At 38.3% G+C, this 27,872-nt stretch overlaps 1 protein-coding gene across 4 annotated transcripts in view; it reads left to right on the forward strand.

The window, feature by feature from the left end:
* The window catches only part of LOC131486637 (phosphatidylinositol 3,4,5-trisphosphate 3-phosphatase TPTE2-like), a 166,476-nt gene that overhangs the window by 30,020 nt on the left and 108,584 nt on the right, over window positions 1–27,872 (forward strand). For 3 of the 4 annotated variants that reach the window (XM_058686548.1, XM_058686554.1, XM_058686542.1), the window contains 7 exons: window positions 5,550–5,606; window positions 13,645–13,698; window positions 14,704–14,757; window positions 15,877–15,930; window positions 16,921–16,974; window positions 23,745–23,798; window positions 24,750–24,803. In XM_058686548.1, coding sequence (XP_058542531.1) covers window positions 5,550–5,606; window positions 13,645–13,698; window positions 14,704–14,757; window positions 15,877–15,930; window positions 16,921–16,974; window positions 23,745–23,798; window positions 24,750–24,803 — 381 coding nt within the window. The remainder of the gene's footprint in view (window positions 1–5,549; window positions 5,607–13,644; window positions 13,699–14,703; window positions 14,758–15,876; window positions 15,931–16,920; window positions 16,975–23,744; window positions 23,799–24,749; window positions 24,804–27,872) is intronic. The other variant, XM_058686544.1, reaches the window with a different exon arrangement.

A 27,872-nucleotide genomic window follows, 5' to 3' on the forward strand; every position in this document is an offset into this window, starting at 1 on the left:
GCTTCTCCATGTTCTCACCAACACATGTTATTTCCTGGCATTTGTATTTTAGGCATTCTGACAGGCATGAAGGGATAGCTCATTGTGGTTTTATTTTGCACTTCCCTGATGGTTAGTGACCTTGAGTGTCTTTTCCTGTGTTTTTGGCCACCTGTATGTCTTCTTTGAAGAATACCTATTCATGTCTTCTGCCCCTTTGTAAGTTGGATTATTCATTATTTTGAGTGTTGAGTTGTATCAGTTCTTTACATATTTTGGATATTAACTCCCTATCAGTCATAACATTTGTTTCTCCCATGCAACAGGTTGCCTTTTTGACTTATTGATAGTTTCCTTTGCTGTGTACAAGGCTTTTACATTAGTGCAGTTCCAATAGTTTATTTTTGCTTTTGTTTCTCTTGTCTGAGCACAAAGAAAATTGTTGCTATGGCCAGTGTCACAGAAATTATTGTCTATGTTCTCTTCTAGGATATTTGTAGTTTCAGGTCTTAATTTAGGACTTTAATCCCATTGTGAGTTTATTTTTGTGAATGGTGTAAGAAAGTGGTCCAGTTTCATTCTTTTGCATGTAGCTGTCCAGTTTTCCTAGCACCATTTGTTGAAGAGATGGTCTTTTCCTTATTGCATATTATTCCTTTCTTGTAGATTAATTGACCCTATAAGTATGGATTTATTTCTGGGATCTCTATTGTGCTACATTGGTTTATGTGTCTATTTTTGTGCCATTACCATACTGTCTTGATTACTACAGCTTTGTAGTATATTTTGGCTTTTTTCTTATTTATTTATTTATTTTCTTATTTATTTACTTTAGCTATTTAATTATCTTACAGTACAATATTGGTTTCAGAAGTAGAATTCAGTGATTCATCACTTACATACAACATCCAGTGCTCATCACAAGTGTCCTCCTTAATGCCCATCACCCATCCGCCTCCCTCCATGGACCCTCAGTTTGTTCTCTATCATTGAGTTTGTGGTTTAGTTTCTTTCTCTTCTCTTTTTATCACCCTTCCCATATGTCCATCTGTTTTCTTTCTTAAATTTCACATATGAGTGAAATTATATGAGATTTGTCTTTTTCTGACTGACTTCATTTGCTTAGCCTAATACACTCTAGCTCCATCCACATCATTGCACATAGAAAGATCTCATTGTTGTTGTTTTTTGATGGCTGAGTAGTATTCCATTGAATATATATATACATATACCGCATCTTCTTTTTCCATTCATCAGTTGATGGACATTTGGGCTCTTGCTGTAGTTTGGCTATTGTTGATAAAGCTGCTATAAACATTGGGGTGTATGTACTCCTTCAAATCCATTTTTGTATCCTTTGGGCAAATACCTAATAGTGCAATTTCTGGATCATAGGCTTGTTCTATTTTTTATTTTTTGAGGAACTTCCATACTGTTCCCCAGTGTGGCTGCACCATTTTGCATTCCCACCAGCAGTGCAAGAAGGTTCCCCTTTCTTTGCATCCTTGCCAACATTTGGTGTTTCCTTGAGTTATTAATTTTAGCCACTCTGACAGGTGTGAGGTGATACCTCATTGTGGTTTTGATTTGTATTTCCCTGATGATGAGTGATGTTGAACATCTTTTCATGTGTCTGTTAGCCATCTGGATGTCATCTTTGGATTAGTGTCTATTCATGTCTTCTGCCCATTTCTTCACTGGGTTGTTTGTTTTTTGGGTGTTGAGTTTGATAAATTCTTTATAGATTTTGGATACCAGCCCTTTATCAGATATGTTCTTTGCAAATATCTTCTCTCATTCTGTAGGCTGCCTTTTAGTTTTGTTGATTGTTTCCTTCTGTAGTATATTTTGAAATCTCAGATTGTGCTGTCTTCAGCTTTGTTGTTCTTTCTCAAGATTGCTTTGGCTCTTCAGGATCATTTGTGGTTCCATACAAGTTTTAGGATTGTTTGCTCTAGTTCTGTGAAAAATGTTGTTGGTATTTTCATAGGAATTGCATTGAATCTATTGATTACTTTGGTTAGTATGGACATTAAAAAAAATTATTCATGTTTGAGAGAGAGACAGAGCATTAGCAGGGGAGGGTCAGAGAGAGAGAGAGAGAGAGAGAGACCCAGAATCCGAAGCAGGCCCCAGGCTCCGAGCTGTCAGCACAGAGCCCAACGTGGGGCTCAAACCCACGAACCACGAGATCATGACCTGAGCCAAAGTCAGACGCTCAACTGACTGAGCCACCTAGGTGCCCCAAAATTATTTTTCTATTATACTTGATGAATCGTTACCAATTTTCACAAATACTTGAAATGTGAAGTCTCAAAGCTATTGTACAACAAAGTCTCATAAAGTAGTAGGTCTTTTGATAAATTTAGAAATAATTGATACTAGATTTCAAAGTACGTGGAAGATTGTTTCCCACCAGAGATCTCCCTTCCATCCAACTATATCTGGTATTCTCTTAGCCTGAAAGTCCCTGTCTCCTTCTTCAAATTTTATCTCCCCCTCGAGAAGCCTTCCCAGACTCCCTCCACCAGAGAAGTTTTTACTTTCCTTCTGTCCTCACTAACCACTAATGCTATAATGAGTTTTTTGCATATTATTCCCCCTGCTTGACTGTGAGCATCTTGAGGTAAAAAACTCAAGGCCTGGTCCTCTCTGGACCTTCTATGTTAATGGCACACATGCCTACCAATGGCCCATCGATGCATCACCTATTTCCCATTTCTGTGCTCTTGCTCATACTTCATTCTCCAATATTCTCAATCTCCTCAGTAATCTGTGTTTCCTGCACAACTGATTGTCTTTCCCTCCGTTGCTTTCTTGTCTCTACAGTCCATTTATGCCCAGCATAGAGATTTATCTCCTTCTTGTGTCCACACACTGCTTCAAATTGCTCTCTAATTACTCCATGTGTGCATACTTCACATCCAAAGCAAGATCCTAAACAGAAATCATGGGGCCTATTTTAATTGTTTTCAAATATCCTGGTCCCAAGCGTAAGTGACTTAATCATCAGTTCTGGTTAAATTAAGGAACATACCCTTTTCCCCCATCTCTCTAGATCCTCATCGTACCATCAAATATGTTATCAAATTTATAATTTTCTGACTTGTATTCAATGGATGGATTAGGGAGCACACACACAAAGACAATGACTCTCTGGGTGTTAATCTGTATCCTGAATCTTTATTGACTTCATTTATTACTTGTAATAGCTTTTTTTTTTTTTTTTTTTGGTGGAGTCTCTATGGGTTCTATGTATAGTATTATGTCATCTGTGAATAGTGACGGTTTAAATTCTTCCTTACCTAATATGGATGTCTCTTACTTGTCTCCTTTATTTCCTTGCTTTCTTTCTTTTATCTGATTGCTGTGGCTCGGACTTCCACTATTATGTTGAGTAGAAGTGGTGAGAGTGGATATGCTTGACTTATTCCCAATCTCTGAGGAAATGTCAATTTTTCACCTATTAAGTATGATGTCAGCTGTGGGTTTTTCGTATATGGTCTTTATTATGTTAAGGCATATTCCCTCTAACCCGACTTTGTTGGGAGTTTTTCATATGAACGATGTTGAATTTTGTTAAATGCTTTTACTACATCTGTTGAGATAATCAGATGGTTTTTATCCTTCATTTTGTTAAGTTGGTGTAACATATTGATTGATTTGTGAATATTGCACTGTCCTTGTATCTCTGGAATAAAGTCCACTTGATCGGGGTGAATGATCATTTTAATGTATTATTGAATGTGATTTTGCTAGCATTTTGTTTAGGACTTTTGCATCTGTGTTCATCAGTGATATTGGCCTGTAGTTTTCTTTATTTGTGGTGTCTTTGATTTTGGTATCAGAGTAATGCTGGTCTCATAGAATGAATTTGGAAGCTTTCTGTCCTCTTCTATTTTTGGAATAATTTGAGAAGAATAGGTATTTGCTCTTCTTTAAATGTTTGATAGAATACACCTTGAATTCATGTTGGCCTGAACTTTAATTTGGGGGAAAGTTTTTGGTTACCAATTCAATTTCATTACTAGTAATAGCCTGTTCAGATTTCTATTTCTTCCCAATTCAGTTTTGGAAAATAGTATGTTTCTGGGAATTTATGCATTTCTTCTGAGTGGTCCAATTTGTTGGCATGTGATTTTTCATAGTATTTTCTTATAATTCTGTTTTTTTCGGTGGTGTCAGTTTTCCCCTTTTGTTTGATTTTAACTGAGTCTCTCTCTCTCTCTCTCTCTTTTTTTTTTTTTTTATCTTAATGAGGGTGGCTGAGGTTTTGTCAATTTTGTTGATCTTTTCAAAGAACCAACTCTTGGTTTTATTGATATATAAACACACAGGCACAATGTATATACATGTATACACATATATACATATACATATTTACGCATATATACATATACATATATATTTTTTAGTCTCTATGCCATTTATTTCTTCTCTGATAGTTTTTATTTCCTACTTTCTACTCACCTTGGGCTTTTTAAAATCTTTTCCTAGTTTCTTTTAGGTGTAAGGATATATGCTTCTCTTGTTTCTTGAGGTAGATTTATATTGTTACTCCTTTCCCTCTTAGTACTGCTTTTGCTGTGCCCCTAAGATTTTTTTATCATTGTTTTATCTTCACTCTTCTTCATTCTTTTTTTTTTTTTTTCTCTCTGATTAGATGAATTGCACTGCCCTGTATTTGAATTCACTGATTGTTTCTTCTATTTGGGTGGTGGGGGTCCAAAGTTACAAATTTCTAGCTATAAAATAAACAGGTTATAGAGATGTACTATACAGCATGGTGACTCCAGTTAATAATACTGTATTGCATGTTTGAAAGTTGCTAGGAGAGTAAATCTTAAAAGTCTTCATCACAAGAAAAAATTCTCTAAGGTGACACATGTTAACTAGACTTACTATGGTGATCATTTTGTAATATATACAATAACAAATTATTAGTTGTGCACTTGAAACTAATATAATGTATGTCAATTACACCTTAATAAAAAAAAGTTGTTAAAGGATTAACAGCAAGAAAAGTCATTCTGATGATGTGCTCCACTTTCAAGAAACGTTTGTGAACATAATTTAGGCATATTCTTGTTTCTGCCCTACCAAATAGCAACTAGGGACTGGCCTTGCCATTGAAATTCTCATTGTTTGGGCATTTCTTTCCATTAAATCTGTATCCTTTCATCAACCGTTACCTGGATCCACCTCCCCATCCATATACTCTCATGCCTGTCTGTCTCTCTTCCCAGATTTATTCAGCACTTTCCAGAATTGCAGAGAAATTGGGAAAGAAGCAAGGATATTAATCATCATTGCTGCTTCTATTTCCAGTAAATATGTACCTGTGTACACACACACACACACACACACACACACACACACACACACACTGGAGGCTGGCTTATAGGTTACACTGTGGTAACTCAAAGCTGTTGCTTCAGTTTCTGTCACCTCTCTTCGGGATTTGTGATGTGTGATTTACTTTTCGTGTCTGAAATTCCTTTCAGGAAAGAGCATGATTTCCTTCCACGTCATCTGACTTTATTTTTTGTGTATTTTTTTCCCTTTGGCAGACATAACAACACTCCAGTGTCCTCTTTGGTGTCCTCTGACCACAATATCAACGATAGGTGAGTTGATTTTCTGTCATCTGGGTGGGAAAACCACTTGGAAGCATCAGTGGCATTAGGGCTTGTTCATGATAGCTTGTCAGCTTCTGTAGGTAATTTTTTTTCTGCTTTGGATCTAAATAGAAAAAGAAGGAACAGATCAAAGAGGGAGAACATTTATTATGGGTCTGCTTGTGAGCGTTGGGGATTAGCAGTCAAAACACTTGGGAAACTGGGGGACCTGGGTGGCTCAATCGGTTGAGTGTCCGACTTCGGCCCAGGTCACGAACTTGCGGTTCCTGAGTTCAAGCCCCTCGTCGGGCTCTGTGTTGACAGCTCGGAGCCTGGAGCTTCCTTCAGATTCTGTGTCTCCCTCTCCCTCTCCGCCCCTCCACTGCTTGCACTCTGTCTCTCAAAAATAAAAGAGATAAAAAAATTTTTAAAACAGTTGGGAAATCATCACAGTGTTTGTATATGACATTCTACTTGTGTGGAACAAGGGAGGAGAGACTACTACTGGGAAGCAAATAGGCAAGAGCAGTGGATAGGGAGCAGAGGCACCCTCAGCAGAAAATAAAGGAGCTAAGAGACCTAAGATCTTTCCATCACCCTTCAGAGCTCTGCTACTTGTGAGGCTAGTTGTTCTAAACCCAAACTCACCATCATATTGGATGGAGCCCCTGCCCTGGCCTGAAGTTACTTGCCCATACTGGAAGAGCAAGAAAAACTTCATGAAGCATGAAAATATAGTTGAATTTGAAATAAATGTAAGCACAAAAGGCACATAAACACTGGGGTTCAGTTCAGTAGTAAAGAAATGTTTTTAAATCTTTATCCATGAATGATTCTTGTACAAGCTTAAGAATTTCATTTCTACCATATAAAGCTGCATTTCTGGAGGAAAATGAAATACTTCTTTCCAGATAACCAAATTACATAAGAATTTTTGAGGGTTCAACCACATTATCAAGTGTAGATAAATTGTAGCTAATTTGAATGAAAAAAAGTAAGTAAGGGATCACATGGTGTTTGATCAGATACATTTTATCCTTTAGTTCTGATTGGAATGAATTGACATCAGTAACTGATAAGGAAGTCACCAGTAAAAGGAGGGGTGTGTGTGTGTGTGTGTGTACGGTATATGTATATGTAAAAATACAAGATATTCAGTGCAGAGTTTCTTGGACACTCTTTCTAAAGTGTTGGCAATATCAACTTCTGTATATAACATTTTTTTAATCTAATTGGACAGAGGAGGAACAGGCCCTCCTGTCTTGAGTTACCAGCAGCCAAAACTCTTGGGAAAGCTGTCAGATTGCTGTATATGAGATTCTACTAGATTGGGCTGTATTCATTTGCCAAGGATGCTGTAATAAAATATCATAAAACGGAATAGTTTAAACAACAGAAGTTTATTGTCTCAGTCTTAGAGGCTACAAGTTGATATCGGGATGTCAGCAGGGTTGTTTCCTTCTGAGAGCTGTGAGAAAGAATCTAGTCCATACCTCTCTCCTAGCTTCTGGTGATTGCTGTCAATCTTTGCTGTTCTGTGGTATGCAGCATCATTGCTCCAGTTACTACCTTAATCTCTGCATGGGTAAAGTATGTGTGTCTGTGTCTAAATTTTTCCTTTGACTATCCAGTCAGACTGGATTAGGAGCCCCCCAAACCAGTTTGACTATATCTTAATAACATCTTCAGCAACCCTATTTCCAACAAAGTCACATTCTGAGTTCCAGGAGATAGGATTTCAACATTTCAGTTTTGATGGGACTATATCCAACTTATAATATGTGACAAGTGAGGAGAGACTCCTATCTGGAGCAAGGAGAATGATGGCAGTGGACTGGAATCTGCCCCATACCCTCCAGAGCTCTGCCACTATGTGAAGTGACCCTCAAACTCAATCCCACTACTATAGTGGATACAGCCACTGCCTCAGGCCTGTAGGGTTTGACCCAGTCTGAGAAGCAGGAGAGATGACCATGATGGGTGAAAGTAAGGACGTGATGGAAGGACTTGAGAATCAGGCATTTAGATGGAGTAAGAGGGATGTGTACTTAATAAACTGAAGTTAAAGTGAAATAAATGCCACCACAAAAGGCTGTTAGTTACTGGGATTAGGGAAAAGTAAAGACCATTACTTAAACCTTGATGCTTACTATTTTCACAGTCCTAAGATATTAATTACCACCATACAAAGTCTCATTTCTTCTTTTCAATTTTTCAATTCCAGTATATTTAACATACAGTGTTATATTAGTTTCAGGTGTACAATATAGTGATTCAACAATTCTGTAAATTATTCAGTGCTCCTCATGATGAGTGTACTCTTAATCCCCTTTACCCCCCACCTACCTCCCCTCTGGCCTAGTTAGGAATCTGGTTTAGGAGTCTGATTATTTTTTTTGTCTCATTTTTCTTTGTTGGTTTGTTTTGTTTCTTGAATTTTTACATATGAGTGAAATCATAGGGTATTCGTCTTTCTCTGACTTGTTTTGCTTAGCATTATGCCATCTAGATCCATCCATGTTGCAAATGGCGAGATTTCATTATTTTCTATTGCTGAGTAATATTCCATTGTGTATATATACCACACCTTCTTCATTCATTCAACTATCAATAGATACTTGGTTTTAGCCGTTCTGACAGGTGTGAGGTGATATCTCATTGTGGCTTTGATTTGCATTTCCCTAATGATTAATGATGTTAAGTATCTTTTCACATGTCTGTTGGCCATTTGGATATCTTCTTTGGGGAAATGTTTGTTCATGTCTTCTGCCCATATTTTAATTGGATTATTTGGTTTTTGGTGTTGAGATGTATAAGTTCTTCACATATTGGATGGAGCCCCTGCCCTAGGCCTGAAGTTACTTGACCATATTTGATACTAACCCTTTATCAGATATGTCACTTGCAAACATCTTCTCCCATTTAGTAGGTTGTCTTTTAGTTTTGTCGATTGTTTCCTTCACTGTGCAGAAGCTTTTTATTTTGGTGTGATCCCAATAGTTTATACTTCTTTTGTTTTCCTTGCCTCAGGGAAATATCTAAATAGATGGGGCTACAGCTAATACCAGAAATTACTGCCTGTGCTCTTTTCTAGGATTTTTATGGTTCCAGGTCTCACATTTAGGTTTTTAATCTATTTTAAGCTTATTTTTGTGTATGGAATAACAAAGTTATTCAGTTTCATTCTTTTGCAGGTAACTGTCAAATTTTCCAAACACCATTTCTTAAAAAGACTGTCTCTTTTCTCATTGGATATTCTTGCCTCCTTGTTGAAAATTAATTTGACTGTATTATCGTGGGCTTATTTCTGCCCTCTAGATTCTGTTCTACTGACCTATGTATCTGTCTTTATGCCAGTACCATACTTTCTTGATTACTACAGCTTTGTAGTATATCTTGAAATCTGGGATTGTGATACCTTTAGTTTTATTCTTTTTCAAGATTGCTTTGGCTACTCAGGGGTCTTTTGTGATTCCATATACATTTTAGGGTTCTTTTTTCTAGTTCTGTGAAGAATGTTGGTAATTTCATGGAGATTGCACTGGATCTGTGGGTTGCTTTGGGTAGAAATTTTAACAGTATTCTCCCAATCCATGAGCATGGAGTATTTTTCTGTTTGTTTTGTCATCTTCAGTCTCTTTCATCAGGTGTTTCATAGTTTTCAGAGTACAGGTCTTCTATCTCCTTGGTTAAGTTCATTCCCAGGTATTTTATTTTATTATTTTTGGTGCAGTTGTAAATGGGACTGTTTTCTTAATATCTCTTCCTGCTACTTTCTTAATTTTCTTTTTTACAGGTTTTATTTATTTTTGAGAGAGGGAGAGACAGAGTGTGAGCGGGGAAGGGGCAGAAAAAGAGGGAGATACAGAATGCTCAGGCTCTGAGCTGTCAGCACAAAACTCATTGTGGGTCTTTGAACCCACAAACCTGGGGATCATGACCTGAGCTGAAGTTGGTCACTTAACTGACTGAGCCACCCAGGTGCCCCTCTTAATTTCCTTTTTGATTTTATTTTGGTTGACCTGTTTATTGTTTAGTAGCATATTATTTAACCTCCATGTATTTGTGTTCTTTCCAGTTTTCTTCTTGTGGTTGATGTGCTAGTTTCATAGTTCTGTGGTCAAAAATGCATAGTATGCATTCAGTGTTTTTTAATTTGTTGAGACTTGTTTTGTGGCCTAACCTGTGATTGATTCTGGAGACTGTTCTGTGTGTTATTGGGGAAAATGTGTATTCTGCTGTTTTAGGATGAAATGAAATGTTCTGAAAGATCTTTTAGATTCATCTGGACTAAAGCCACTGTTTCCTTATTTGATTTTCTGTTTAGATTATCTGTCCTTTGATGTAAGTGGGGTGGTGAAGTCTCCTACTTTTACTGAATTATTATCAATTAATTTATGTTTGTTATGAATTACTTTATGTATTTGGGTACTCCCATGTTGAATGCATACATATTTACAATTGTTATATCTTCTTGTTGAATTGTTCCCTTCATGATTATAGTAATGTCTTTCTTTGTCTCTTTTCAGTCTTTGTTTTAACATCTATTATGTCTAATATAAGTATTATCACCCCAGCTTTCTTTCCACTTTCATTTGTATGACAAATGCTTTCCATCCCTATACTTTGAATCTACATGTGTCTTTAGTTCTGACATGTGTCTCTTGTAGGCAGCCAATAAATGAGTCTTGCTTTTTTTATCCATTCCATCACCCTATGTCTTTTGACAGGAGCATTTAGTCTGTTTACATTCAAAGTAATTATTGATACGTATGTACTTAACTACCGTTTTGTTACTTTATAGTGGTTTTATTGTTCTATTCGTTTCTTCTCTTCCTTTTTCTCTCATGGTTAGTTGGATTTCTTTAGTGATACACCTGGATTCCTTTCTCTTTATTTTTTGCATATCTATTACTGGTTTTTGTTTGTGGCTCCATTAGGTTTATATATAACATCTTATACATATAGCAGTCTATATTAAGTTGATGGCTGCTTAAATTTGAACCCATTCTAAAAGCACTAAATTTTTACTCTTCCCCCACATTGTAGGTATATGGTGTCATACTTTTCATCTTTTATTTTGTGAATCCCTTGGCTGATTTTTATAGATGTACTTAATTTTACTGTGTTTGTGCTTCCTACTTGTCTTATTCCTGCTTATGATCTCTTTTTGTTTCACTCAGAGTCCCCTTTAAATTTCTTGTAGGGTTGGTTTAGTGATGTAGAATTTGTTTAACCTTTTGTTTGGGAGACTCTTGATTTCTCCTTCCATTCTGAATGATGGCCTTAATGGATAGAGTATTCTTGCTTGCAAGTTTTTTTCTTTCAGCACTAATATATCAGCCATTCCCTTCTAACCTACAAAATTTATGTTGAAAAATCAGTTAATAGCCTTATGGGGTTTCTTTCGTATATAACTGTTTGATTTTTCTTTTGCTTCTTTATAAATTCTCCCTTATCACTACTTTTTGGCATTTTAATTACTATGTGTCTTGGTGTGGACCTCCTTGGGTTGATTTTGTTGGGGGTTCTCTCTTCCTCCTGGATCTGGATTTTAGTTTCCTTCTCCAGGTTAGGAAATTTTCCTACTATTATTTATTCAAATAGATTTTCTGCCCCCTTTTGTCTCTCTTCTACTTTTGGGATTCCTATAATGCAAATGTTATTATGCTTGATGATGGCACTGTTTCCCTTAATATATTCTCCTTTTTTTATTGTTTGTTTTTCCTCTCTCATGTTCAGCTTGATTGCTTTGTATCACTCTCTCATCCAGGTTGCTGATCCACTCTTCTTCTTCTAGTACTTATTTCCTCTAGTGGTTTTTTTGGTTTTTTGGGGTTTTTTTTGTTTTTGTTTTTGTTTTTGTTTTTGTTTTTTTTTTAGTGAGTGTGTGAGTGGGGGAGAAAGGGAGAGAGAAAGAGAATCCCAAGCAGACTCCATGCTCAGTGTAGCGTCTAATGCAGGGCCCAATCCCATGACCTTGGGATCATGACCTGAGCTGAAATAAAGAGTCAGATGCTTAACTGACTGAGCCACTCATGTGCCCCTCCCTCTAGTGTACTTTTAACTTCAGTTATTGAATTTTTCATTCCGATTGGTTCTTTTTAAAAATTTATTTATTTTGAGAGAAAGAGAATGAGCATGGGAGGGACAGAGAAAGAGGGAACAGAGGATCCCAAGTGGGCTCTGTGCTGACAGCAGTGAGCCCAATGCGGGGCTCAAACTCACAAACCATGAGATTGTGACCTGAGCTGAAGTCAGACACTTAACCAACTGAGCCACCTAGATGCCCCTGATTGGTTCCTTTTTATGGTTTCTTTCTCTTTCTTGAAGGTCTCTCTGAAGTCCTACCTCTTTTCTCAAGTTCAATGAGTATCTTTATTACCATTACTTTAAATTCTCTTAGGCATGTGACTTATCTCTATTTTATTTAGCTCTATTGCAGTGATTTTTGTCCTTTTTTTTTTCATTTGGGACATATTCTTCTCTCTCCTCATTTGTTTAACTCTCCGAGTCTGTTTCTATGTGTTGAGAAAGTAGCTACATCTCTTGCTCTTGAGAGAAGAGGTCCTGTCGTGTGCTGCAGTGGTGTCCCCTGTTCACCAGAACCTGGCACTTCAGGGGTGTCTTCTGTGTGTTACATGTGCCCTAGTGTTGTGACTGAGCTGTGTTTGCCTTCAGCCTAGTCATTTGCAATGGCTCTATTTGCCTATTGTGGGCAGGGTATATTACTTGTGTTGTTAGTAGGCCAGTCTGTGGCCACCATGGGCTTCAGGGGATCAGACCAGGCATTTGCCAGAGTTGCTGTAGCACCAAACTGCAGAGCACTCTGCCTTGTTGTTCCCCGAGAAGCTTTTGTTGGTGGGCAGGGCCTGCCCTGCCAGTGCACTTGAACTGGTGTGTGTGTGGTTATCTTTCCCTCTCCCCAGGGCAGGAGTCACTTTGTAGTGGTGGTCAGTGTCAGGGCTGCTTGCATACTGCTTGTGACACAGCTTTGGAGGGACTCCTGCTGAGGGTAGGTCTGCAGGAGAATGCGGGAGAGGGGTACTGGGTGCACAATGGTCCAGTGTGGGAAGGGACCTGCAGCCGCTCCTAGAAAACTCTTGTCCAGTCTGAGAGGGTGGGGGAGCATCAGCAGGAGAATGTGGGTGCATGGCACAGTTAGCAAGCTAGGTGGAGAGTGTTTGTGCTGCACTGGTTCCTGTAGGTATCCATGTAACTTGGCTGAGAGGTGGGGAAGGGAAATGGCACCTGCCAGCACTTTTGTTCCGGGAGAAGTTTCCCAAAGGTCCCTCTCCCTTGAGCACATGCTCTGAGATGAGTAAGTAAATCTTCCTGTATACCCCAAGTGTTTTACAAACTGCTATGTTTGTGCTCTATCTTGGGAAACTGTTGGTTGTGCTGTCTCTTTAAGGGCAGGTACTTATTTCATATTGCCTTCCAGCTCTCCCAGAGCCAAGCCCACTGATTTTTAAAGTTCCAGGTATTAAGTCCTACTGATTCTAAGAACTAGTAAGGTTGATACACCCTCCCCCCCACCAGGTTTTTAAAGCCTAATGTTCTGGATTTGACTTTCCTGTATATGTTTCCCATGCCTGGGTGCATGGTGTGAAGTCTTCTCTACCTTCTATGTGCCCACAGCATCCCTCCCTCCCATGAGGAGTCCTGTGGGTCCATTTAGCTCCTGACTGTGTCTCTGACCTTCTTACCCTCTTTGATGTGGCCTATTCCCTACATTTATGAATGAAGAGTCTCCTCTGTCAGTCTTGGGTTAATTTTTGGGCTATTTATACTGATATGGGTGTTATCTAGGTGTATCTATGGAATGAGGTGAGCTCAGGATCCTTGTTTTCCACCATCTTGCCCAGAAGTCTAACACCTTATTTCTAATAAAAAATTATATACCAGGTTCAATTTACTGATATCTACATGGATGTTTAAAGATCAAACAGTTCATAAAAATAGAATAATTAGTTATTTGAACAAAAAAAAAAATAAGTGTAGAATTATATGTGGTATCTGATCATGTACCTTTTCAATCCTTTAGCCCAAACCCTAATGAATTGACATCAGAAACCTATGAGGAAGACAACAATGAAATGTGAGCTTAAAAGGCATAAAGATATGTGTATATATCTAAGTAAATAATATATACACACAAACATATACATGCTCCTGTCAACACGAACACACAGCACTCATACACCTGTACACACACAGATATATAACACAAAGAAATAGAATTTGTGAAATTCACCCTGAGGAACATCCAAAGCAATACAAATTGTCTGACACTTTTTCTAAGTCTTCTCACATTAACATTGTAGATAACTATTATTTTCAGATTCACTTAAATAAAATAGGAGCAGGTCATGAAAGGGATGCTTCTTCCTCTAAGCATGTTTGTTAGCCTTAGTGGGTAGCAGCCAAACCCTTAGGAAATTACCAGATGGCCTGTATATGAAACTCTACTAGGGTGAGCCAAGAGAGGAGAGATTGGTATTTGGAACAAGGAAGAGTCTACAGTGGGCGGCACATTGAAGCCAGGAAGAAACAATGGAGATAATAGACTGATGTGTCCATGACTCTCAAGAGTTCTGCTACTGTATTAGGCTGAGACTCCATCCTAAACCTACTGTTATACCGGGGGAAGCCTCTACCTCAAGTCTTTAGTTACTTAGCCCTGTCTGGGGGTCTGGAAAGACAGCCATGAAGCATGAAGAGTAAGCAGGGGATGGAGGAAATTGCCAATCATGCCATTAGTTGGAGTCAAAGGGATATGTACTTATAAACCTATAAACTGAGGTCAAATTGAAATAAATTCTACCACCAAAGGTAGTTACATATTGGGTTAGGGTAATGACTAAGAACACTTTACCTAAGTCTTGATGTGTTCACTATTCATGGGCCTAAGATAATCATTACCACCATATAAACCCTCATTTCTAATATGAAATGACACACCAAGTTCCAGATTGTTGATTTGCACTTGGACTGTTAAAACTCAACCAACTCATACTATAGAATAATTGTAGCTACTTGAATGGAAAAAAGGAAATCTAGAATTACACATTGTGTCTGACTATGTACCTTTTTGATTCTTTAGCCATGCCCAGAATGAATTGACATTAGAAAACTATGAGGAATCCACCAACGAAATGTGAGATATGAATGCATAAATTTAAAATTGTATGTATAATCTCAACAAATACATAAAACAATAGAGAGATTAATATTTGTAAAAAACATTCTCGGGAGTATCCACAGCAATAGAGTATCTTCAATACTGCTCCTAAGTTCTCTCACTGTAGTATATGTAGGTAACTTCTTTTAAATTTAGTTAAATCTAAAAGAGGAGGGCCTAAGAGGAATGCTTCTTCCTCTGAATGGATTTGTTTCTCTTAGCAGGAGCCAAACCCTTAGATGAAAGTCAGGAGAAGAGGGAAGGGCCTCAGAACCAGGAATTTAAATGGATAAGAGGAATGGTTTCCTCCAAACTGAAGTTGAGTTTGAAATAAATTCTACTACAAAAGGCTGTTACACACTGGGTTTAGAGTGATAGCAAAGAACTTCTTATAGATTGATGCATAAATTTTCATAGGCTTAAGGTAGTTATTAGCATCCCATATAAAGCCTCATTTCTTTCTGGGGGGGCTGTTCTCATTTCATTTTATTTTATTATTATTAATATAATTTATTGTTAAGTTAGCAGTGTACCCAGTGTGCTCTTAGTTTTGGGGGTAGATTCCCATGATTTATTGCTTACATATAACACTCAGTGCTCATCCCAACAAGTGTCCTCCTCAATGCACATCACCCATTTTCCCCTCTCCTCTGCAGAATTGATAAAGAAGATGTGGTTTATATATACAATGGGATACTACTTAGCAATGAGAAAGAATGAAATCCTGCCATCTACAACAACATGGATAAAACTGGAGGGTATTACACTAAGTGAAATAAGCCAGTCAGAGAAAGACAGATATCATATGTTTTCACTCATATGTGGAACTTAAGAAACTTAACAGAAAGCCATGGGGGAAGGGAAGGGGGAAAATAGTTTCAAACAGAGAGGGAGGCAAACCATAAAAGACTCTTAAATAAAGCCTCATTTCTTATCAAAAATGACCTACCAGGTTCAATTAGGTGATACATACATGAATTTTTAAGGAGTGACCAGTTCTTGAGTATAGAGCAGTTGTAGCTTTTTAAATGGAAAAAAGTCAGTCTAGTATTTATTACACATGGTGTCTGACTATGTACCTCTTTAATCTTTTAGCATAACCCTGACTGGATGGAAATCAGACAGTTATGAGGAAGTCGCCAGTAAAATGTGAGATATAAATGAGCAAAGATAAATATAGATTTATATATATATATATGTATATGCACATATGTATGAATATACTTATATCAACACAGATGCACAAAGACATGTATGCAAACATAAATACAATGAATGAAAGGGATGAGGTTTCCAAATGCATTCTCAGGATCATCCATGACAATACAGTGTCTTTGAATGTTTCTGAATCTTCTCACTGTAGCACCTGTAGGTAACTTCCTGCCTTTTTTGGATCTATTTGGATCAAAGAGGAGCAGGTCATAAGAAGAATCCTTTCTCCACCTAGTAACTAGCTGCCAAAACCTTTTGGAGATTTCCAGAATGTCCATGTATGAGTCTTACTAGATTGGGTGAAGAAGGAACAGAATCCTACTTAAGACAAAGTAGGAGGTAGCAGTAGCCAGTGGACAGAGAAGCCCTCAGCAGGAAGAAAGGAGCTAATTGAAACTGGGTCTGTCCTGCATACTCCAGAACTCTGCTGCCATGTGAGACTAGTGCCCCAAACCCACCACCATATTAGAGGGAGCCTCTCCCTCAGGTCTTTAGTTACTTAACCTGTCTGAGGGTCTGGAAAGACAGCCATGAAGCATGAAGAGTAAGCAGGGGATGGGGGAAATTGCCAATCATGCCATTAGTTGGAGTCAAAGGGATATGTACTTATAAACCTATAAACTGAGGTCAAATTGAAATAAATTCTACCACCAAAGGTAGTTACATATTGGGTTAGGGTAATGACTAAGAACACTTTACCTAAGTCTTGATGTGTTCACTATTCATGGGCCTAAGATAATCATTACCACCATATAAACCCTCATTTCTAATATGAAATGACACACCAAGTTTCAGATTGTTGATTTGCACTTGGACTGTTAAAACTCAACCAACTCATACTGTAGAATAATTGTAGCTATTTGAATGGAAAAAAGGAAATCTAGAATTACACATTGTGTCTGACTATGTACCTTTTTGATTCTTTAGCCATGCCCAGAATGAATTGACATTAGAAAACTATGAGGAATCCACCAATGAAATGTGAGATATGAATGCATAAATTTAAAATTGTATGTATAATCTCAACACATACACACATAAAACAACAAAGAGATATGAGATTTTTAAAATGACAGGTGCATCCATGGGGTGTCTTTTTTATTTATTTAAATTCAAGTTAGTTAATATATAGTGTAGTGTTTGTTTTAGAGGTAGAATTTAGTGCTTCATCCCTTACATATAACACCTTGCGCTCATCCCAACGAATGTCCTCCTTAATGCCTGTCACCCATTTAATCCATCCCCCCACCAGCTCCACTCCAGAAACCCTGTTTTTTTCTCTATATTTAGTTGTCTCTTAAGGTTTGCCTCTCTGTTTTTATCTTATTTTATTTTGCCTCTCCTTCCCCTATGTTCATCTGTTTTGTTTCTTAAATTCCACATATGAGTAAAATCATATGATTTTTGTCTTTCACTGACTGACTTCTTTCGCTTAGCGTAGTGCACTCTAGTTCCATCCACGTCATTGCAAATGGAAGCTTTCATTCTTTTTGGTGACTAGGTAATATTCCAGTGTGTGTGTGTGTGTGTGTGTGTGTGTGTGTGTGTATACCGCATCTTCTTTAGCCATTCATCAGTTGATGGACATTTGGGCTCTTTCCATACTTTGGCTATTGTTGATAGTGCTGCTATAAACATTGGGGTGCATGTGCCCCTTCAAATCAGCATTTTTGTATCCTTGAATAAATATTGAGTAGTACAATTGTTGGGTTGTAGGGTAGTCTATTTTTAATTTTTTGGGGAACATCCATACTGTTTTCCAGAGTGGCTGCACCAGTTTACATTCCCACCGGGAGTCCAAAAGTCTTCCCCTTTCTCTGCATCCTTGCCCACATTTGTTGTTTCCTGAGTCATTAATTTTAGGCATTCTGACAGGTGCAAGGTGGTACCTCATTGTGGTTTTGATTTGTATTTCCCTGATGATGAGTGATGTTGAGCATCACGTGTCTGTTAGCCATCTGGATGTCTTCTTTGGAAAAGAGTCTGCTCATGTCATATGCCTACGTGTGAACTGGGTTGTTTGTTTTTTTCATGTTGAATTTGATATATTCTTTATAGACTGTGAATACTTTATCAGAAGATTTACAAAAATCTTCTCCTATTCCATCAATTGCCTTATAGTTTTGTTAATTGTTTCCTTCCATTGTGCAGAAGCTTTTCATCTGGATGAGGTTCTAATAGTTCATTTTGCTTTTGTTTCCATTGCCTCGGGAGACATGTCTAAGAAATTGCTGCCACTGAGGTCAAAGAGGTTGCTGCCTGCTATCTCTTCTAGGATTTTTTATGGTCTTACCTTTAGGTATTTCATCCATTTTGAGTTTATTTTTGGGTGGTGTAAGAAAGTGGTCCATTTTCATTCTTCTGCCTGTTGCTGTCCAGTTTTCCCATTCTTCAACTATTTGTTGAAGAGACCATCTTTTTTCCATTGGATATTCTTTCCTGCTTTGAGATTAGTTGGCCAGACATTTGAGGGTCCATTTCTGGGTTCTCTATTCCATTCCATTGATTGTTTTTGTGCCAGTATCTTGTTAGTATCTTGTTGAGAATTTTTGCATCAGTGTTCATCAGGGATATTGGTCTGTAATTCTCCTTTTTATTGGGGTCTTTGTCTAGTTTTGGAATCAAGGTAATGCTGGCCTCGTAGAATAAGCTTGGAAGTTTTCCTTCTATTTCTATTTTTTTAAATAGTTTGAGAAGATTAGGTATTAATTCTTCTTCTTTTTTTTTTTTTTAATTTTTTTTTTCAACGTTTTATATTTATTTTTGGGACAGAGAGAGACAGAGCATGAACGGGGGAGGGGCAGAGAGAGAGGGAGACACAGAATCGGAAACAGGCTCCAGGCTCCGAGCCATCAGCCCAGAGCCTGACGCGGGGCTCGAACTCACGGACCGCGAGATCGTGACCTGGCTGAAGTCGGACGCTTAACCGACTGCGCCACCCAGGCGCCCCGGTTCTTCTTTAATGTTTGGTAAAATTCTCCTGGGAAGCTATCTGACCCTGTTTGTTGGGAGATTTTTGATTACTGATTCAATTTCTTTACTACTTATGGATCTATTCAAGTTTTCTATTTCTTCCTATTCCAGTTTTGATAGTTTATATGTTTCTAGGAATTTATCCATTTCTTGCTCATTGCCCAATTTGTTGGCATATCTTGCTCATAATATTCTCTTATAGTTGTTTGTATTTCTGTGGTGTTAGTTGTGATCTCTCCTCTTTAATTCTTATTTTTTATCTATTTTGTTTTTTTCTTTTTTCTTCTTGAGACACCTGGCTAGGGGTTTACCAATTTTGTTAATTCTTTAAAAGAACCAGCTCCTAGTTTCACTGTTCTGGTCTACATTTTTTGTTTTTTCCCGATATCATTGAGTTCTGCTCTAATCTTCATTATTTCCTGTCTTGTGCTGATTTAGGGCTTTATTTGCTTTTCTTTTTCCAGCCCTTTTAGGTGTAATGTTAGGTTGTGTATTTGAGACATTCATTTCTTCTTTAGGAAGGCCTAGATTGCTATATACTTCCCTCTTCTGACTGCCTTTCCTGCACCACAAAGATTTTGGACTGTCGTATTTTCATTTTCATTGGCTTCCATGTACTTTTTAATTTCCTCTTTAATTTCTTAGTTAGCCCATTCATTTTTTAATAGGATGTTCTTTAATCTCCAAGTACTCATGTTGTTTCCATATTTTTTCTTGTGGTTGATTTCAAATTCTGTACCACTGTGGTCTGAAAATGTGTGGTATGGGCTTGATCTTTTTGTACTTTTTGAGAGCTGATTTGTGACCCAATACATGATATATTCTGGAGAATGTTCCATGTTTTCTTGAAAAGAATGTGTATTCTCCTGCTTTAAGTTGAAATATTCTGAATATATCTGTTAAGTCGATCTGTTCCAGTGTGTCATTCAAAGATGTGGTTTCCTTGTTGATTTTCTGCTTAGATGACCTGTCCATTGTTGTAAGTGGGGTGTTAAAGTCCCCTAATAATATTGTATTATTATCAATGAGTTTATGTTTGTTATTAATTGATTTGTATATTTGGGTTCTTTCAAGTTAGGGACATAAATATTTATAATTGTTAGATCTTCCTGATGGATAGACCCCTTAATTATGATTAGGGTAGACCTATTCTTCATTTCATGTTAGCCTTTGGTTTCAAATATAGTTTGTCTGATATAAGTAGGGCTACTCCAGCTTTCTTTTGACCTCAATTAGCCTGATCTATGGTTCTCCATCCCCTCACTTTCACTTTTAAAAGGCACTTTTAGACCTAAAGGTGCCTTTAGATCTAAAATGGGTGTCTTGTAGGCAGCATAGAGATGTATCTGGTTTTGTTTTTTTTTTAATCCATTCTGATACTCTATGTCTTTTAATTGGAGCATTTAGTCCATTTCCATTCAGAGTGATTATTGAAAGATATGAATTTAGTGCCATTGTGTTGCCTGTGGAGTTGGTGTTTCTGGTCATTTTTAGTCTTTGTTGCTTTTGGTGTTTTGTTTTGTTTTTCTCCACTCAAAGAGTTCCCATTCAAATTTCTTGTAGGGCTGGATTGGGGGTCATGAACTCCTTTAGATTTTGTTTGTTTGGGAAACTCTTTATCTCTCCTTTTATTCTGAATGATAGCCTTGCTGGATAAAGTATTCTTGGCTGCATATCTTTCCCATTTAGCATGTTTAATGTATCCTGCCACTCTTTTCTGACCTGCCAAGTTTCTGTGGGCAGATATGCTGCAAACCTGATTTGTCTTCCCTTGTAGGTTAAGGACTTTTCTTCCATTGCTGCTTTCATAATTCCTTCCTTGTCTGTGTATTTTGTGAATTTGACTATGGTATTCCTTGGCGATGGTTGGCTTTTGCTGAATTTAATGGGGATTCTCTGTGCTTCTTGGATTTAGATGTATGTCCTCCATATTAGGGAAGTTTTCAGCTATAATTTGCTCACATAAACCTTCTGCCCCCTTTTCTCTTTCTTCATCTCTGAGATTCCTATGATACAAATGTTATTCCTCTTTAATAAGTCACTGAGTTCTCTAAGTCTTGTATTATGATCTTTTGTCTTTGTTTCCCTCTACTTTTCAGCTTCATTATTTTCCATAATTTTATCTCCTATATCACTTATTCGCTGCTCTGCTCTATCCAGCCTCGTTATCATGGCATCCATTTGAAATTTCACCTTGGTTACAGCATTTTTAATTTGGGGCTGACAAGATTTTAGTTTAGGAATTCTCTGCTGTCTTCTATGCTTTCTTCAACCCCAGCTGGTATCCTTTTAATTGTGGTTTTAAATTCTAGTTGAGACATCTTACTTAATATCTGCTTTGATTAAATCTCTGACCATGAGTTCTACTGCCTGTTCCTTCTTTTGGGGTGAGTTTCTCCATCTTGTCATTTTGTCCATAAAAGAAAAGAAAAAATAAAGAAAACAAACAAAGAAAGAAAAAAAAATTAAAAACAACAACCACCCTAGATCCTGGGTGTGCTTTGGGTGGCTTGTTAGGAGTCTAGACCCAAATTAAAACATAATATAATGAAATGAAATGAAATGAAAACAAACGATAAAATAAAAAGTAAGAGAATATGTATATATAAAAATGTATACATAAAAATGTAAAAAAAACAGTAAATTTTTTTTAAATTTTCTTTTTTTAATGTTTATTTATTTTTGAGAGAGACAGAGACAGAATGTGAGCGGGTTAGGGACAGACAGGGAGACACAGAATCCGAAGCGGGCTCCAGGCTCTGAGCTGTCAGCACAGAGCCTGACGTGGGGCTAGAACTCACAAGCTGAGAGATCGTGACCTGAGCTGAAGTCGGAGGCTCAACCTACTGAGCCACCCAGGCACCCCAAAAAAAGGAAAAATTTTAAGATGAATTGGAAAAAAAATAAGAAAATGAATGAAAAAAGTAATAATAAAAACATAAAGAATAAAAGTAAAATGGAATTTAGATCCTATGTTTCCTAGATCTGTTTGCCCAGTAGACTTGGTGCAAGTGAGTTGTTGGTGCTGGTCTTCTGGAGGAGGAGCCTGCTGCACTAATTCTCAGGCTGACTTGTTTGAGCGGAAATTCGCCTCTAGGGTGCGAGGGGGAGGGGCTTGGTGTAAGTGGCTCTGACCTCCACTAGGTGGTGCTGTTTTGCTCCCTGAAGCCTTTTGGCTCCGAAGAGTGGATTGAAAATGGCAGCTCCCTGCTCTATAGCCCTGGAGCTAAATGCTTGCGCTACTTACTCTTCAGGGAAACCTCACAGAAGAGCAATTAATCACCCTTCTTGTGTCCCCGGTTTTCATCAGAACCCTGCATTCACCCTGCCTATGTCCAAGCTTTTTTATTCAGGCTTACAACTGAGTTTAAAACTCCCAAATTTTAGGGATCCCTGTGGGGGCAGACCCACAGTGTTCCTCTGGGGGAGGGTCTCGCCAGGTTTTTGCCAGCCTGTGCCAAAAAAGCAGTGGCATGAACATACCGCTGTTCAGAGCTCGTGTCAGAGCAGACAGCTAGCACTCCTGTTTGCTGCCCTCTGCCAGAGCGAGTCCCCTCTCTTATGCCTGGAAACAGCACAGTATGTTGGCATGGCGTGTGTCTTTCTTGTGCCCCAAGGGATTCTCAGACCGCACTGTCACTCCTGGGATTCTGCTCCACTTCACCACTTGAGCACCTTTAAGCCGGGCACTTCCTCCATGGTAGCAGACTGCTAAAAGTTGAGATTTTGTGTTCCTCTACTTATACTACTTTGCAGTAGCCTCTCCAAGCAGGATCCCTCCCCAAGCTGTACCCAGAACAACAGCTGCCCCATTAAATTCTCCACGACTCCTACCTCCTAAAGGGTGGTCACTTTTCCACTTGTAGTCTCGCGATTTTTGTTCTCTCAAACCTCCGTTTGATTTCTTTGGTTTCAGAATGATTTGATAAATATCTAGCTGTGTTCAAGGGACTAGACAAGCTTGGGGTCTCCTTAATCATTCCCCATCTTAACTCCTCCCTGGAGTGTCTTCAATACGGCTTCTAAGTTCTCTCACTGTAGTATATGTAGGTAATTTTCTATCTTTTTTTTTTTTTTAGATTCAGTTGAATAAAAGGGGAAGACATAAGAGGGGTACTTCTTACCCTGAGTGGATTTGTTTCCCTTTCTAGCAGCCAAACCCTTAGATGAAAGTCAGGAGAAGAGGGAAGGGCCTCAGAACCAGGAATTTAAATGGATAAGAGGGATGGCTGCCTCCAAACTGAAGTTGAATTTGAAATCAATTCTACTACAAAAGGCTGTTACACAATCCGTTTAGAGTGACAGTAAAGAACTTACAGATTGATGCATTATTTATAGGCCTAAGGTAGTCATTAACATCTCATATAAAGCCTCATTTCTTTCTTTCTTTTTTAAAATCTTCTTAATGTTTATTTTTGAGAGACAGATAGAGATGAGCAGGGGAGGGGCAGAGAGAGAGGGGGAGACACAGAATCCAAAGCAGGCTTCACGCTCTGAGCTGTCAGCACAGGGCCCATTGCTGGGCTTGAACTCACGGAATCATGAGATCATGATCTGAGCCAAAGTCAGACGCTCAACCAGCTGAGTCACCCAGGGGCACCCGAAGCCTCATTTCTACTAAAAAAAATGACCTGCCAGGTTCAGTGAGGTGGTAAATACATGAATTTTTAAAGACTGACCAGTTCATAAGTATAGAGCAATTATAGTTATTTAAATGAAGGAAAGTCAGTCTAGTATTACACATGGTGTCTGATTATGTAACCTCTTTAATCCTTTAGCATGGCCCTGACTGAATCGAAATCAGATGGCTATGAGGAAGTCACCAGTGAAATGTGAGATATAAATGAATAAAGATAAATATATATTTATATGCACATATGTATGTATACATTTATATTCACACAGACACACAAAGACACGTTCAAAAACAAATACTATGAGCGAAAGGGATAAGGTTTCCAAATGCATTCTCAGGATCATCCGTGACAATACGGTGTCTTTGTTTCTGAATCTTCTCACTGTAGCACCTGTAGGTAACTTCCTATCTTTTTGGATCTGTTTGGATCAAAGAGGAGCAGGTCCTAAGAGGAATCCTTCCTCCTCCTAGTGTCTAGCAGCCAAAACCTTTGAAAATTTCCAGCGTGCCTATGTATGAGTCTTACGAGGCTGGATAAAGAGGGAATAGAATCCTACTAAGACCAAAGAGGAGGTGCCAGTAGCCAGGGGACAGAGGAGCCCTCAGCAGAAAGAAAGGTGCTAATTGAACCTGGATCGTTCACCCTCCAAGAGCTCTGCCACCATATGAGGCTGCTGTCCCAGATCCAAACCTACAGTCACATGGAGGGAGCCCCTGCCTCAGGCCTGCAGTTACTTGACACTATCTGAGGGCAGAGAAGGCAAGAGTGGTAAAAGGAGATGAAGGAGGGACTTGAGAAGCAGAACATTTGGGAGGGAAGAAGGCTGTATACCTGCAAATTGAGGTTGAATTGAAATAATTTCCACCATGAAAGGCTGGTACACACTGAGCCAGCATCAGTAGAAAAGATCTGTACTTAACTCTTGAATCACTCATGTTTTTGCTAGGTCTAAAATACATATTACAAACATATAAAGCTTCATTTCTGGGAAAAATGAGATATTGGGTTTCAAATAACTAATTTGCAGGCAAATTTTCTAAGTATCAACTAGTTTATAAGTTCAAGAGTAATTGTAACCAATTTGAACTAAATCAGTAAGTCTAGAAGTCATGTGGTGTCTAACTATGTCTACTTTCAATCCTTTAGAACTGCCATGAGTGAATGGACAGCAGTATCCTCCAAAGGACTCTCCAGTGCAAAGTGAGCTATGATGAATACATACATAAATATGTGTCTGTACGCACACATATTGGGATTTGGGATGGGATTTGGGATGTTCACTCCCCGTAGGGATACACAGTTCTCTTGATATTGTTTGTAAAGTCTTCTCATGGTAAGCTTCTATATGTAATATAGAATCAAGTGTTTTTGAATCAAGGTAGAAGAAAGATGAACGGGTCATAGAAGGAGTTCTCTCACCCCCAGTCTTCACCCTCGGTTATGAGCAGCCAAACTGATAGGAAATTTTCAGATTGCCTGTGTCTGAGTCTGTACTAGGGTAGGAAAGAGAATACTAGTAAATTATAAACAGCAAACATATGGGGGGACAGGATGCAGAGCGTGCCTCAGCAGAAAATAATTGAGCCTATAGACTTGGATCTGTGTATGTTTGCCACCATTTGCAGCTGGGGGTGCCCCAAGCCCAGACCTACCATCATATTGGATAGAGCCATTGACTCAGACCTGTAGTGATCTGATATTAGCTGAGGGGCAGGAAAGACATCCATGATTCCTAAAAAGCACAGATGGGTTGGAAAGACTTGCAAATGAGGAAATTAGATTGGTCAAGAGAGGTGTATTCCTACGCTGAGGTAAATAAATAAATCCCACCCAAAAAGAATGTTACACATTGAGTCAGATTCAGTAGTAAAGAACTGTACCTAAATCTTGAGTCATTAATTTTTTTGACAGGTGCAAGGTATTCGTTACAAATACAAAAAGCCTCATTTCTAGGGGGAAACGACATACCAGGTTTCAAATAACTGATTTATATGTAAATTTTAAAAGAGTTAACTATCTTGTAATTTGGGGAGTAATTTTAACTAACTGACTTGAAATATTTAATGTAGAATATCATGTAGTGTCTGACTCGGTCCCGTTTTTATCCCTTAGCATAAAAACGGTTCAGTTCATTCACTCAAACCCTTGAGTGAACTGACAACAGTAACTTCTGGTGAAATCATCAAGGAAATATGAGATATAAATAGAGATGTAAACAGAACTATACATGTATAAAGACACATATGGAGATGGTGGGAGGGAGAGAGACTGAGATTTGGAGGTTCATTTTCAGGAGCATTCAAGACATTACAGTGTCTTTTTTTTTTCCTTCTGTGTCTTCCTTGTTTTTTTTTCTAAAATTTAAATCCTAGTTAACATATAGTATAATAATGATTTCAAGAGTAGAATTTAGTGATTCATCACTTACACATAACATCCGGTGCTCATTCCAACAAGTGCCCTCCTTAATGCTCATCATCCATTTAGCCCATCCCCCACCCAACACCCCACCAGCAACCCTCAGTTTGTTCTCTGCATTTAAGTCTTTAGTGGTTTGTGTCTCTCTCTCTGTTTTTATCTCATTTTTGCTTCCCTTCCCCTATGTTTATCCATTTTGTTTCTTAAATTCCACATGAGTGAAATCATATAATACGTGTCTTTCTCTGACTTATTTCAATGAGCATAATACACCCTAGTTCCATCCACGTTGTTGCAAATGGCAAGATTTCATTCTTTTTGGTCACTGAGTAATATTTTATATATATATATATATATATATATATATATATATATATATATATATATACACACACATACACACACCACATCTTCTTTATCCATTCATCAATCAGTGGACATTTGGGCTCTTTCCATGATATAGTGCTGCTATAAACATTAGGGTACATGTGCCCCTACGAATCAGCATGTTTGTATCCTTTGGATAAATACCTAGTAGTACAACTACTGGGTTGTAGGGTAGTTCTATTTTTATTTTCTTGAGGAACCTCCATACTATTTTCCAGAAGACACTGAGAGTCTTTGACACCATTTCCAAATTACTGTGGCATACGAAAGTGACTTTGTCTCCAGTTTAGACAGAGTTGGATAAAAGAGAAACAGGTCATGAGGGGATGCATCTTATTCCTCTCCTGTTTGTCAGCCTTAGCTAGTGGCCACCCAAACCCCTAGGAAATTGTCAAAATGCCCCATGTATGAGACTCTAACGGAAGCGGAACAAAGGGGCACCTGGGTGGCTCAGTCAGTTAAGCATCTGACTCTTGATTTCTGCTCAGATCATGATCTCATGGTTCCTGGGATTAAGCCCCGTGTTGGGCTCTGCACTGACAGCATGGAGTCTGCTTGGGATTCTCTGTCTTTCTCTCTTCTCCTCCCCTGTTCATGCTCTCTCGTGCTCTCTTTATCAAAATAAATAAATAAGCTTAAAAAAATAAAGTTGAACAAGAGAGGAGATAAACCCATTTTGGAGCAAGGAGAAGATTCAGGAGTCAAGAAAATGTACACAAACTTGATTTATTAAGTTTTTGTCCACAGGAGTAAGAGTCTCATTTCAAGCATATAAAGCCTCATTTGTAGGGAAACGTTGAATGCCAGGTATCAAAAGCTGATTAAATTATTTTTAAGTCCACTTGAGTGCAAATTGTAGCCAAATTTTACCTAATTTTCATATAAATTAAACAAATCTAGAGAGACACGTGAAGTCTTAAAATGTGCATTTTTAATCCTTTAGCAATGACCCAAGTCAGGTGAAAAAAGTAACTGGTGTTGACCCTTTGATGAAAGGTGAGATATAAATACATGGAGATAGAGGAAGGGAGATACTGAGATTTGTGAAGTTCATTCAGGAAGGTGCTCATGGCAATAGAGAGTTTCTTTGACACTTTATCTCAAGTCTTTGCAAGCTTCAGAATGTAACTTTCTTTTCTGGGTCTATTTGGGGCAAGGAGACCAGGTCATAAAAGGAAATAGTCTGTTACGTTTTGTAGCAGCCAAAACACTTAGGAAACTATGAAATTGCTCAGGTATGAGATGACATATCCCCTGAGTGTATGGGGCCAAGAGAGGACAGAATTGAATTTGGAGTAAGGAGGAAATCAGCAGTGGACAGGGAGCAGAGGAACCCTCAGCAGAAAAAAATGGAGCTAGTAGACCCTGGATATGCCTCTTACCCTCCAGAGTGCTGCCACCATGTGAGGGTGGTACCCCAAACCCACTATCACACTGGAGGCAGCCCCTAACTCAGGTCAGGAG

The sequence above is a fragment of the Neofelis nebulosa genome, chromosome 1, assembly GCF_028018385.1.
Source record: "Neofelis nebulosa isolate mNeoNeb1 chromosome 1, mNeoNeb1.pri, whole genome shotgun sequence".
Classification (NCBI taxonomy): domain Eukaryota; kingdom Metazoa; phylum Chordata; class Mammalia; order Carnivora; family Felidae; genus Neofelis; species Neofelis nebulosa.